Source organism: Mastacembelus armatus, chromosome 23 (genome assembly GCF_900324485.2).
Source record: "Mastacembelus armatus chromosome 23, fMasArm1.2, whole genome shotgun sequence".
NCBI lineage: Eukaryota > Metazoa > Chordata > Actinopteri > Synbranchiformes > Mastacembelidae > Mastacembelus > Mastacembelus armatus.
In genome coordinates, this window is record NC_046655.1 from 5,972,548 (window position 1) to 5,985,911 (window position 13,364).

General features: G+C 38.3%; 1 protein-coding gene across 3 annotated transcripts in view; it reads left to right on the forward strand.

Annotated features, from left to right (window-relative positions):
- The window catches only part of tbc1d22a (TBC1 domain family, member 22a), a 104,913-nt gene that overhangs the window by 65,720 nt on the left and 25,829 nt on the right, over positions 1–13,364 (forward strand). For all 3 annotated transcript variants that reach the window (XM_026326469.1, XM_026326471.1, XM_026326470.1), the window contains one exon: positions 8,965–9,092. In XM_026326469.1, coding sequence (XP_026182254.1) covers positions 8,965–9,092 — 128 coding nt within the window. The remainder of the gene's footprint in view (positions 1–8,964; positions 9,093–13,364) is intronic.

Genomic DNA, 13,364 nt, shown 5'->3' on the forward strand with positions numbered 1-13,364 from the left:
ATGGAGGGAAATCCTGATGTGTGCATACTGTACTGCATGTCTTACCATTTCAACTATGAGGCCAGTTGGGATCTCTTTGCCCATTTTCATTTCACTTAAATGCCTGACCTTGCTGAAAATTGCCCTAATGAAGATATTTTCCCCCACTACTTGCCTTGCAGTTTGACTTGCAGTTTGACTAACACTTAAACTTTCTTTGATATTCATTCGCAATCATGTCAGAACTAAATACACACCAGGAACTAACATTTATTTTCACACCTTCATTCTGCCTTCATTTTCGTCTGCTTGTAATGACGCAACACTGTGAAGGCGTTTCACTAATTCTCATTCCACCTGCCTGTCGGGGAAATGTGTACATGCTGATGATTATTAGTACAAAACAATGTTCTGCTGAGCCCTGGAAGGTAAAGTATGCGCTCGGAGTGTAATCGTACACAGCTCGCTGACATTTCACATACACTTGCAAGTTAGTGTTAATTAGCAAAGCTGCTGTTCCCATCTATATCCCCATGTTTCCTATTTCATCAAAATAATGAATGCATAGATATCATCAGATGTTTTTTTTTTTTTTTTCACCTATCTGAATTTGCTTTTGTTGCTTCAAATGTATATGAGGTTTGCAACGACCCAGAATGCACTGTGAAACACAAGGTCCTACCAAAGCAAGCACTTGTACTGTGGTCATGTGGTTTGCTGACCTTGGTGCTGTCCGGTTATTCTGTCACCCACAGAGAGGGGAGGACTTGCTCTCTGCATTTAAATGGCTGGAGAGGGTGTGCAGCGGTGTGTATGTGTGAATGCCACAGAAAGTTGGTGTGCGTATGCGGGCCTGTCCGTTTGCATGTGCGTTGTGACTCGTAAACTTGCCGATAGAAAGGGCATGTGCACATGAATGTCAGTGCTGGTGCATGTAGTTGATGCACTGTACTAACTGTGTGTTTATATTGGTACCACCATGTCTATATGTGAGTCAGAAATGCGTAAATAACCACAAAAGAAAAGAGAAAAAAAAGCAAAGTTGTAACTCCATCTGAGCTCCACCCCACCCCTGCAAAGACATAAAAAATGAGTAGACATTTTTACTGTATCTTATTCCATAAGTGCCCTGTCATCAGAGTTGGGGCAGAGCCATTTTATGCCTCGCTAGCCTGACATTACCACCTCTAATGAGATCACAGATAGCTTTTATCTTGTGTTACAGGATTGTTTTTCGCCCGGCTGTCGACATATCATCTGTTTTGAGAACAGTGGCCTCTCATCTATTTCTAAATTGACTATCAGCAGTTATCAGATGCAGGGTTTTCCAGAGTGGTGTGTATTTTGATAAACTTACGGGGTCTCATCTATGGATTTACCAGTACTATTTTTTTTTCCCTGCTGGATCTCAAGTTGTAGACTCAGATTTGAACTTGTGTTTTCTTAGTTGTATGGTATTGTTTCTTGTATGTTCCTTTGACAATACTTGTAAAAAGTACTTAATCATGCAGCTCATTCATGTTAGATCAGTTAGTTGCAAAATGAATTCATCTTTTCAAGAGAGAGAGCTGCTAATCTTCCAGAACCAGGCAAAAGATACAGAGTTATCTTTAGCTGTGTGACTTTGGTATTCTGCTTCAACCTTATTAGTAGTAGGTGTGGTATTTGTTTAGACAAGAGAAGGATGGCAGGATGTAGGGTGTATGGTTTTTTTATTTTTATTTTTTATTTTTTTACCTCAGCCCAGTGTTTCGGCACATTAGTGTTTGCAGTGCAGGGTCAGTGAGGATAGGACAATGCTGATCTGTTTGCCTTGTACCACCTTCTCTGTCACCTTCTCTCTGCCTCTTTAAAATGACTGTGTCTGGCTCCTCCTATATATCTGTCAGATGTGGTGAAAGCTTGCATATAGTGTATACTCACACAGACAGAAGCAAAGGTAATATACAGTGTTTTTATGACTATGTCCCCACCATCCATTACTTACTGTATCTTTTTAGCACAGCGAGGGAGGAAAGCACCAAAAAACAGGCTGATTTGTGCCACGAGGCTTAGCCATTCTACCCCTACCCTATAACCTACTGGAACTTTTTTTTTTTTTTTTTTTTTTTTAAAAGCACTTTTCCACCTTGTGATTTGTTTACTGCACTTATGCCTGGGCAAATGGAGCATCTGACCACCTTCTACAGTACAAATGTTATCTGTGTTGCAAGGCATTCAGCTTTATTTATTTAGCACAGATCAAACAGACAATAAAAAGTGCTTTGCAGAGGCAAAGAAAATCATTAAAATGCTATTCGAAAACATTAAAAAGCATAATAAAATTAAACAGCATATAGAGAATAGAAGATACGAATTTGGAAATCAGTTCAAATGAAATGAAATTCATTAAATGGATTTAAAATACTTATAGTGACAAATGAAAATATCCCAGAAATTTAGTTAAAGTGGGTTTACAATGCCCCAAATGCAACAAAGGGAATAAGAACACAGCTAAGAAACCAATAAATCACATAAGGCACAGAAGAACAGCAGAGTTTTTAATTTCGACTGGAAAGTGTCCAGAGTTGCAGTGCATTTGAGATCATCAGGAAGTTGGTTCCATGGTGTGCAGCATATTATCTAAATGCAGCTTCACTCTGTTTGGTTCTGACTTGATGTTTTTACCAGTTGAATGCTTCCCAAAGCTTTAAGAGCCCTGCTGATTTGTATTCTTCAAGGAGATGAGAAATGTACTTTGACCCAAAATTGGTGCGTGGTTTGTGAACTAGAAGCAGCACTTTTAAGTTTTTAAAGTAAATGAAGAACAGGAAGGACTGATGTGTTCAGTTCTCCTGCTTCAAGCAGTATTTTGAAGAGTAGACACGAGACCATTGCTAGAGATGACGGCATGAATGAATTCTTATCTGTATCTGATTGTCTGATTTGTAATTGCCACCGTCTGTTTAAGATGATAAAATGTTGGTTTACTTATGGCAGTGACATGGCTTACATGGCTTCTAAAGCTCAGATTTGAGATTTATAATTTGGGTTCTCATTTTTATAGCTCTGGCATCAAGCTGAGCAATAATTTGATTTATTCCTCTTTGTTGCCAAATACATCAACTTATGTCTTGTCTTTAAGTAAATTTAATTGGATTCAGCTATTTACTTGTAAGCACTGACAGAGTGAGTCTAAACAGCAAACAAAATATTGTTGGAACAATGAAGAAGTTGAGAGAAATTGCATTTTTTTTTTGGTTATTGGATTGTAATTTTATGCACGTGGAAATTATAGTGTGTGATGAAGCCAACTCTGGGTCTTTGGAGAAGTTTGACAGTGTGTTAATTTACTTTTGAGAGGAACTGCCTCACTATCACACAGGCTTCACCGCACTGACTAAACCTTGGTTAAGACATACTTTCAAATGACTTTGAGGTGTCACGAAATAGCATCATTTTTAGTCTAAAGACTGCAATAAATTTGGCGTTTTAAGGATACGGCTTAATAACCATAATATCACCAGTTTATGTCCTGGAACAGCTGAAGAAACACTCCCTCTTTCCTCAGGTGTTACTGCAGCGGTGGCTTTGACCAAGGTGATTGTATTAACAAGTGAACTTCCAGTTCTGTGCTTGATCAACATTACCAGTAAAATAAAGCAATGAAAAAGTGTTTCTGAACAAAGGATAATTTATTGATCAAACATTTTCTGCATGTGTTCTTGGGATAATCCATAAAAAACACTTTTTAATATTATTTGCGAATCCAGTCCAACAATGTGACCTCTTGAACTTGAAGTAAATAGTCCAAAAAGTAAGGATTTATTCAAAATCAAAGATGTTTATGTCTTCACTATGATTCCTTTAAAAACAGCTGGTGGCATTGTTGGAATGGCTTCTACTTTGAAATTTCTTTGTTTCTCCCTCTGCTTGCCCCTCCCTCCCCTTTCCGCTGTAATTATCCTACTTGTAATAAGTGATGCTAACTCCCATTAGCCTAGCTTGACGTTAACACATGTACCTCCTCAAAACACAAGCCACTTTGTCGGCATGCTTGTAATGTTTCTCTGATCTCTTTATCTCTCTCTTATCTCTTTCTGTGTATTTGTTCCATCCAAGTGCATTAGCACAAGTTCATCAACATGCAAATTGCCCAAAGGTGAATTTATTTATGCAAATGAGAGGACACACTGACAGCGCACGCTCAGAGTCTGAACTGTGTAAAAAGGCTGGTAGCTGGATTATGAGACTGTTGCATAATGAATACTTGAAATTTTATGGCTTTGAAAAAAGAATCAAGATAATTTGGCTTTCTATAGCAGCCATTCCTTTTTGAAGGCGCCATGCATTTTGTGTGCGTGATGATTTCATGTGGACATTTATGGTTTTGTTTGTTTTTTTGTTATGTTTTGACTTTTTTATAAATGGATTCACACATACTGAATGTGTAGCTAAGCAATATATTTTATTTTTGTGTGGTTTCTTTTCTTTTGAAATTGTGCCATCTTTTTTTAAAGCCATATTAAATTCAGGCTGAGGCCTGTCCTGGTGGCTTTTAACCTGAGGTCAGTTACATCATCTTTCCCTGTCTTCCCACACAACCTCACAGCAGCAGCCCTACGATGATAACACCACCTACTGTTAATACCCACAGTAATTTTACATTTTACATACTTATCTCTTTCACTTGCGTTTATTCACTTATATATATAGTACACTGTAACCTTTTAATGTTATGTACTAACCCTTTAGGAGAATGTGAAAATGAGGTTACTACTTTTGACTGCTATCCCCTTTGGGTTGCTTTGAGTTTAAACTCTGACTGAGTGTGTTGGTTTTTCCCTCTTTTGAATATTACACATCTTTTAAAAGCAGGATGGCATTTCTCATGTGTTATGATAATTATGCTGCACAACACAAACACAATTAAATTGCAAACAAGTAGTAGTTACTATGTCAATGTACGCTTTCCTGTGTCCCTACATGTCCCTACACAAACAAAATGTAGTTGCATGAGGTCTACTATTCCCAGCATCCTTTTTATGCACCAAGCACATGTACATGTTTAGTACAGAAATGACTGTGAGAAGCATTGTTTGCCAGTGCACACACTAATAAAGTAACAACATCAAAACAGATCTTCCCCCACAATTGCTGCAGTTTCCCTCAGGCCATTCAGGAACAAACGTGTGACCTTGTGCTTTGTTTATGTGAAAAGAATAATTAAGAAAGCATCACTTGCTTAAATGACAGTGCACCCTATTATTTCTACTTCACTTGGTTATTAAATGTTTTTTGTTTTTGGCCACTATATCAGTGGCCTGCCGGAGGGTTTTTTTTCTTTGTCAGTTAAAAATGCAAGTAGACATTTATTTGCAATGTGACCAGAAATATGCAGACATACCTACAAATATATGGACAGTCACATTCTAGTCTCATAGCTGAAGCTACAGCTATTCAGTGCTCTCCCTCTCTCTCACACACACACACGTACCTTAGTAGCTTGGGACTTTGACTTTAATTCATTTCCTGGACATTTACCTAACCTTCACCATAATGCTCAGATTAGGCTTATGTTGACCACATTGTTACCATAAAATTCAATGAGTTATATGGTAGGGACCAGCATCTAGTTCGCATGAGAAAGGCAGAACAACCACAATGTGAGTGTGTAAACATGTTTCAGTCCCTATGCAAATCTGACCTCTTATTTTTCTTATCATACTCAAACAGCTATGGCTACCTAGCACTAAATTGCATTTCAGCACTGTTCTGCTTTATGTATGTTAATGGATCATCAGCTGGTGAGGAAAGCTGTCTTTTTGTTTGTGACAAACTCTTTTAGCACAATATTGTGCTGCATGCACCCAACAAGTGCATGTTTAAGACTATCTTCTGCTGGAAATATCATCAGCTGGAAATGCTTTTTTTTTTTTTTACCAGCTCTAACATTAATTTGATTATGTAGTTATTGACAGTTGACAGAATCAGCAGTCACTGACTAGAAACAAGAAACCCATGTTTGTATGCTTGTCTATTAAGTGAAAGACCCAGTGTTTCAAAAGTGTTTCGACCGGTAAATCTGCTCTTATAATTGTAAACTCCACTTGTCCCATGCAAGAGCAGAAAGCGTGACAGCAACTATAACTAAGCAGTTGAGGCTTAGTTAAGTGGTCAATTATAAACAAAGACCAGAGGCTGGCACGAAAGATTGCTTTTACACCCAATGGTGACTGACTTAAGCTGGAATTATATTTGAGTGGGGGGCATTTAGGTGAGCTTGCATGTGGATTGCTTGGAAACATTTGTGTTTTTTTTTTTCTTTGTGGGGGTGGGGGGGGGGGTAGATTCTTTGAACACAAACAGGGCACAGTTACCTGGTTTGTATCTACAGTAGGATTTGTCTAAATCTGTGAAAAAGCTGGCAAGAGGAAAAAAAGACAAACAGAGAAAGAGTACAGTGAGATGAGTCTGTTCATTTTATTTATATATATATACTGTGTTACACAGTAAGAGAGAAATAGTTGAGAGTGCAGGCAAATGATACAGAACAGATTCAAAATAAAGTAGCTGTATGAGACCAGACTGAGTGAGTGAGGGGAAAAAATGAAAGCTAGTAGAAAGTGGGAGAGGAAAAAAAAGGATATAATTACATTTTGCACCAAAGACAGCATGAAGTCTAGCAAAAGGGCATCATCAGCAGAATCCTGGGAGTCGCTCACTAGTCACTGTATGACCTGTGACCTTCTGCTGTCCACCCACACTTCACCGGCCATGGGCTACGGTCCAGTGTGGAGAATGGACTAGCTGGGATTGTGGCCTCCATCCTAAACTTTAACCAGCAATAGGAAGGAATACAAGGCTCATCAGTCGATCATTGCCTCTGAGAGCTGTCATCCTTTTAGTCCACATGTCCACACAACTACACTACCCAGCATGCTGATCACTGTCCCAGCTCAACAACAGCCCATGGTTAAAATGCCATGACTGCTAGCACTTCAGTTTGTTTTTTCTTTTTTTGGTGTGTGTGTGTGGGTATGTGAATTATTTTTTAAATTCACTCTCCTCTCCCACTGCGATAACTCCTCATGACAAATGACTCTCCTTGCCACCACTTTACCATTGGGCACCTCTTCTTCTCTGTTTGGTGAAGTCGCTAATATTAGGCAGCGCAAGTTCATTAGTGTAATTTAACATTGTCTGAAGTTGTTCCACTCTTTCCCTCTCAGTTTGGCAGTTAGCTAAGATCTGTCACCATGATGCATTCGCCGTTAATGAGCTTTCCTTGTTTATGCTTTTACAGCAGCATGTGATAATTAAACTGCAGAGACGAGTGTGAAATAATAGCTTTGTGTTTACTTCACACCCTGCTCATGTGGTGGAATGTGTGCGTAATTGTTAAACATGCATGTGTGCGTAGTGGAAGACAGGTGTCATTCAAGTGTTTAAAAGTAATAATGCATGTGTTCTTGGCTAGAAATATATGTTTTACCAATTAATTTTTTATTAAAGCTGTACAGTATTTGTGTGTTGTGTGTGTGTGTGTGCTTGTCAGTCAGTCCTTATTAAGAAAACACTGAGAAAAGAAGATGCTATAGTTCCTCCCTAACTGGCTTTTCTCATAGATTCTCTGACAGCTCTGTAATTACAGCTTTATTATGAAATGTGTATGTGCGCCTGTGTGTGTGAGAGGGAGAATGAGCGCCATGGGTTTTGATGATTATGAAATAGGAAGTCACTGAATGCCGAGTGATATTTTTAATCTTTTGTTGTGTTAAGAAGCATAAAGCAAACATTTATCAACAACAGAGAAAGGAACAAAAGCAGCCATCCTCAGTGTCAGAGCCCCATACGCAGCAAGTTCACAGCTGACATTTCTGCTTCTCATTCATTCATTCTGAGTGAGTCTTGATGCCACAACACTGACATTTCAACTCCACGCTGAAAACTAAAAACCTCCTACAACGTCTGGTCGTCTCTCTGTGCAGTCTTTCTGTTTGGTAGTGAGATATCATTTGAAGCAATTACAGGAGGAGAAAACATACGACATTTTATGGGTAGAGGGAGACAGATGTGTACATCTACCAGACAGCTGATGTTTATGTTTGGAAGTCATGCTAAAAGTGTTCTGAGTACTATGCTTGAAAGTATTGTCTGAACCCTCAAATACCTTATTTCTTGTGTCATAGACCTCCATTAGTTGTGTTTCCACTACAGGCATTTTCCCCTTTTAAGTATGTCAGTTCCCCTCCCTGAGTTTCCACCAGAGGACCCAGCATCTGAATTGAGTTTCAGGGACATAGTTTTAACTCCAGAAGGGACTACAGAGGTGGGACGTTGAGCATGTAGCTGATGGGGAAGTTCTTGGACATTACTTCTTGGCAAATTAAAGTTTATAGGACTTTTTGTGGTAAAGCATGTTTTGTTGTCAATAAAACTATACAGTCGTGGCGCAGGCTGGGAAAGTCGTCACACATCAAGACCGATTAATGCGTTTTTTTAAGGATCGGAACTGGATCTTTTTTTTCTTCCATGCTGCTAAAGTCTACGATGTCACACAATAAACTGATGCCAAAACTTGGACTAATAGGATGTTGTGAGTTAGTATGACTTGTTTTTATGTCCTGCTTTATCTGATGATGGTCAGTCACTTCCCGAAAATAAAACTACAGTGAAGGTGACTTGGACACGATTGGTTCAGTATTGCAGAGGTGGGGAAAGAATATTTGCTGCATACATTCTAGTTATTGCCGAATCATGTTTTTTTTTTTTTTTTTTTTAATTTTTATTTTTACTGTTCTGTGGAAAATCATGTGATCACTGAGCTGAAACTTTCTACACACTTGTCTGCTATAACTAGATCCTAATGGAGGTTTGGTATATGCAGATTTTGTTTTTTTTTATTTTGTTTATTTTAATGGTGGTTGTCAGACACGTGAAAATGCAAACAGTGGAACTTTTAATCTGTGAGTGTTAAAATTGTGAATACTATTATTTTTGCAGAATCTGTTCACCGTCACATGCAGCATTATGAGGTGGAGTACCTGCAGTTTGCTTTCCGCTGGATGAACAACCTCCTCATGAGGGAACTGCCACTACGCTGCACAATCAGATTGTGGGACACCTACCAGGTACAAATACAAACTCTTTTGTTATCTCATTTTGATCTGTCTGATTCCTCAGTGGTATCATGCAAGGTAATACAGATATGTTTTTATGTAGGTATTCAAGCATGACAGTTCTGTCTGGGATGGTCTTAATGATACAGAGGTTGCTTGAAGCATCTTTATACTGAGTATAGTAACTGTATATGGAGTAAAAAGGTTAAACAGTAGTAAGGGTTTGAAAATGTGAATATAAAAAACTCATATTTAAATGAAGTTCCTTAAATAGTAGCTTTCCATTTATATAAATATAGCCAAGGTAAAAATGGGCATTTGTCTAATGAAACTACCTGTATGTGACCACTTTGGTTGCACGTTGGATTTTATTTCCATTAAAAAACAGGAGAGAATGGGGGGAGAGCTCAAGCAAATATAGAAGTATCATAGGAGTTGATGAAAAGAAATAGATAGCAATAGATAAAGACAAGAACATCCAGAGTAAATAAAAATAAAGTAAACTAGAACAGGGAAATGTGGAGAGACACTTACAAAACTTAAGAAAATTCAAATAAGGACACATTGCAATTTATAGCTGAATTGCTAAGTCCACAAATACACTGACGCTTGGATGAGTAATCACCAAATAAATCTTTATGAACTCTCACTGAACTCTGGGCAGTAAGAGATAGATTACAACTGACAGGTAAAAGCCATGTGAGAGGAAGAGTGGTGGTTCTCTCTCTCTTTTTTGTCTTGGATTTAAAAGACCATGGTAATTTTTGTGCCACATTTTATTTAGTTTGTGTTATTTATTTAGTCTCTTGTCATTTAGTTTGTGAGCAAGTGTATGTGTGAGTGTATATGTATAGTGTTTAATGTTACTGAAGGTCAACAAACTGATGCTGGTGCCCTGGTTGCCTTTTAGGAAATTCTTTCTTGTGTAAATGTGACTGACCCAGAGCCAGCTGTCAGGAGACGTGAACATATCCAGAGCTGTAGGGCTTGATAAGAAGCTGTTTCTATACAGGAAAGCATGGATATTTTTGTTTATGATATATGTCTGGCCAGATAAAACCCCTGGCAGGTTGTCTGGCACATTTCTTAGTCATTTAAGTTATGCTTGATGAATGGAGTGAAGAAGAAGGGGAGGGTGAGATATGGGTGAAAATGTTCTGGTGTGCAGTATGTCTGGGCATACATAAAGATATTTTTTATTATAATTAAAATAGATGATATTTAAATACCATGAATTATTTTGATAAATAAACTAAATGAACACCTAATTATATTTTGAACGCAAGCTTGTGTTTATTACGATACACTCGTTGGCCCTAGTTCCTGTTCTTCTCTATAATGCTCTCCATTATACGTAATGATCTGCATGGTGTCCATAGTAACAAGCAGTTATTTTTCATCATGCACCATCAGTTAAGAGCTTAGAGACCAATGTAGTCATCGTCTTACTGGAAGAGAAATAAAGAAGAAATAAAGCAGAAGGAATTAAATTAAAAAAAAACAAAAACAAAGCATGAGACACATCAAGAAAACAGAAACAGAAATTCCTATTTCCAAAATGTGTTTACAACATCCTAAATCACTACGTGTGTTCCAAAGAGAAATGCATAATACCGTATCCTGACATTCAGTCATATTGTATGTCTCTTTTGTTGAACATACGTTATACGTTTATGTCAGACCAGCGGGTACTGATGGATGTCTTAATGCAACAGGGAAGCCTCAGTTTAAGCAGCAAACAGAAAAGAGCAGAACGTGGCTATTGTGCTGTTCTTCCCATGCTTGGCACAGTCAATATTGGGTTGGTGTTTGGAAAAGATTGCCTCATGGCACTACATGTATGTTTGGCTTATGACCGTGTTCCTGGTGTTATGCTGTGGGGGGATAGCACATAAGCATGTGGTACTCATCTGATCCCTAAAGCCAGTAAGTGTGATTGGAGTAAACTGACATGGCTGTAACTAAGGTGATGTGAAAAAGTTACAGTGTTTATAATGGTTGTAGATTCTTTACTTGTGTTCAACAAAAAACCTGTAAGCATCACGAACTTCACTCAAGCGCCCACCTCTGGGTCTAAAACAGAACCAAGGAATAAATGATTAAATAGTGTTGTTGCTTCATCGTGACTTGACAGCAACCCAAGTTCACATTGTACTTGTAATCCATCCTCTAAATATTTGATGGTTTACAATGTCATTTGGAACCCAGCCCCAAAACACATATATGCATGGGCCTGACACACCCTTATGGACAGCACACAAACATGCACATACACCTTTTTTGGCAGGCTCTGTCACCGTCCCTCACCTCCAGCCTTATGCTGGTAGGGGAATTAGGTCATTTCCACTCATGAAAGTTTAAGGTGAGCTGACAACAAGCACAAAGCTGTTCTTGTCTGTTTTACCTGCTCTCTTCAATTGTCCTTTTTAAAACTTTTTTTAAAAAGTTAAAGCTAAAGCTATTCTTCCGTAGTCCTTTCTACTTGCCATCTTTGTCCTCAGCTCATCACAGATTGATTCCTTTATCCTTCCTTCACCTCTGGGTCCTTACATCTTGTTCTTCTCCATTATACTTACCCATATGTGAGGCTTTTTAGAAGACAGACCACAGTGCTGAACCATGTAAAGATCTAGAATTTTTCATTTGGTTATGCTGCACAAAGGAGGCCATTGAATGTGATCTTTCCCAAGCAGCATCCTTATGAGGTGAGGACGGTGCAGTGAGTTAGCTTTCTGACATAGGATTTGTAGATTATCCTCGTATTGAATGCTTTTGGTGAGCCAGACAGTGTCTTTTCCTGCAGTTGAAAAATGTCTTTCATTCATGGCTTAACATATGTTTATGGCTGTACCTTGTAGGGACAAAAGGGCCCAAAATCTTTGGGTCTCTCTTAAATGCCAATAATAAACAGAAAGACCTTGCCCTTTGCCACTGGGCCTCTGTGTATGTTCCAGGAGAGATTTTAACCTGAGTGTTGTAATGCCTCCGCTGTGGTCTTCTCTCTGCGGTGTGGCCATCTGTTCAGTAGCTTTATCCAGCACAAGAAGCTCTTGCTCTCTTTCTCTGAATTGCTGCCATCTTCTCACTGTCTTGCTATCTGCAGCTGGTGCTTCATATGTCTTTTTGTTTTTCTTCTTTTTTTTGTCTGTTTTAGCATCAGAATAACTCTTTTTTGCTGTTTTTCTCCATTTGTTGCTGTTGATCAGAAAAAAAAAGGTAGAGAGGGATAACAGAAAAGAAATGAAGAATGACTTAAGATAGAAACATACACACACCTCCCCTCCCCAGCAGACAGACAGATGGACAGACAGGGATCAAATTATCCCTGTTGCGTGGAGCATGAAATTAGCAAGTAGCTCAGTGTGGAAATATTAGCATGGCAGTTAAAGCGATACTCTGACATTTTCAGGTTCTGAACCATGGTCTTTTTTTCCGTGTGGCCGGTTGAATTTCTCAAGCAGGGAGCTGTTTAGCTTTGTTAGTGGCCATGTTTAAAGCCATTAAGTAAGATGTGATCGTACGAGTCCATTCATGGTGGAAAATGTTGGTAATTTATTGCAACAAGAGTCAGAAAATTGGCTAAGACTGAGATTAAAGAGCACAGACACAGTTCATAGTAATGCAGCTTTTATCTCACTCAGTGATGGAAAGTTACTAAGTACATTTATTCAAGTATGTCCTAGTTTTTAGATACTTCTACTTCAGTGTTTCTTAATTTAAGATTTAACTCCACTACAGTTCCTGGTGAAATATTAGATTTTTTTAGAGCTAAAACAACAAAGTGGATATACAGGTCTACTCTCCATCTATGTAGGTAAAACATTAAGGAGGTTATTTTAGTAGTCACAGAAAGTAAATAAATATAATTATAATATGAACATTGAAACTTGAAAAGTGTGGTGGAGTCTGTTGAGTCAGGTTGTCTATTATTTGCTCATGAACAAGCTTAAATATTGGACTTGTGGTTGAGCATGTAGCCTTTGTCATGTGTATTCCACCACTGACCTCACTATACACTTGAATCTATTCTCACTCTAGTATTTTTTAGCTGTCATTTTCTGTTCATTAAGCATCATCTTGCCGGAGGGTGCAGTTTTCTGTGTACCACAAATTTTTACATGCTGTATTTTGCTTTATGTATTTTATGCCCTGTCATAATGAGTATTAGCAGTTGGCTGACTCCAGCACATTATCTTTCATATTTTAATGTCAACTGTCTCAAGCAAGTGAAATAAAGTAAAAGGCAATGAGAGAAATAGTTTAGATTAAAAGATAGTTATTTTG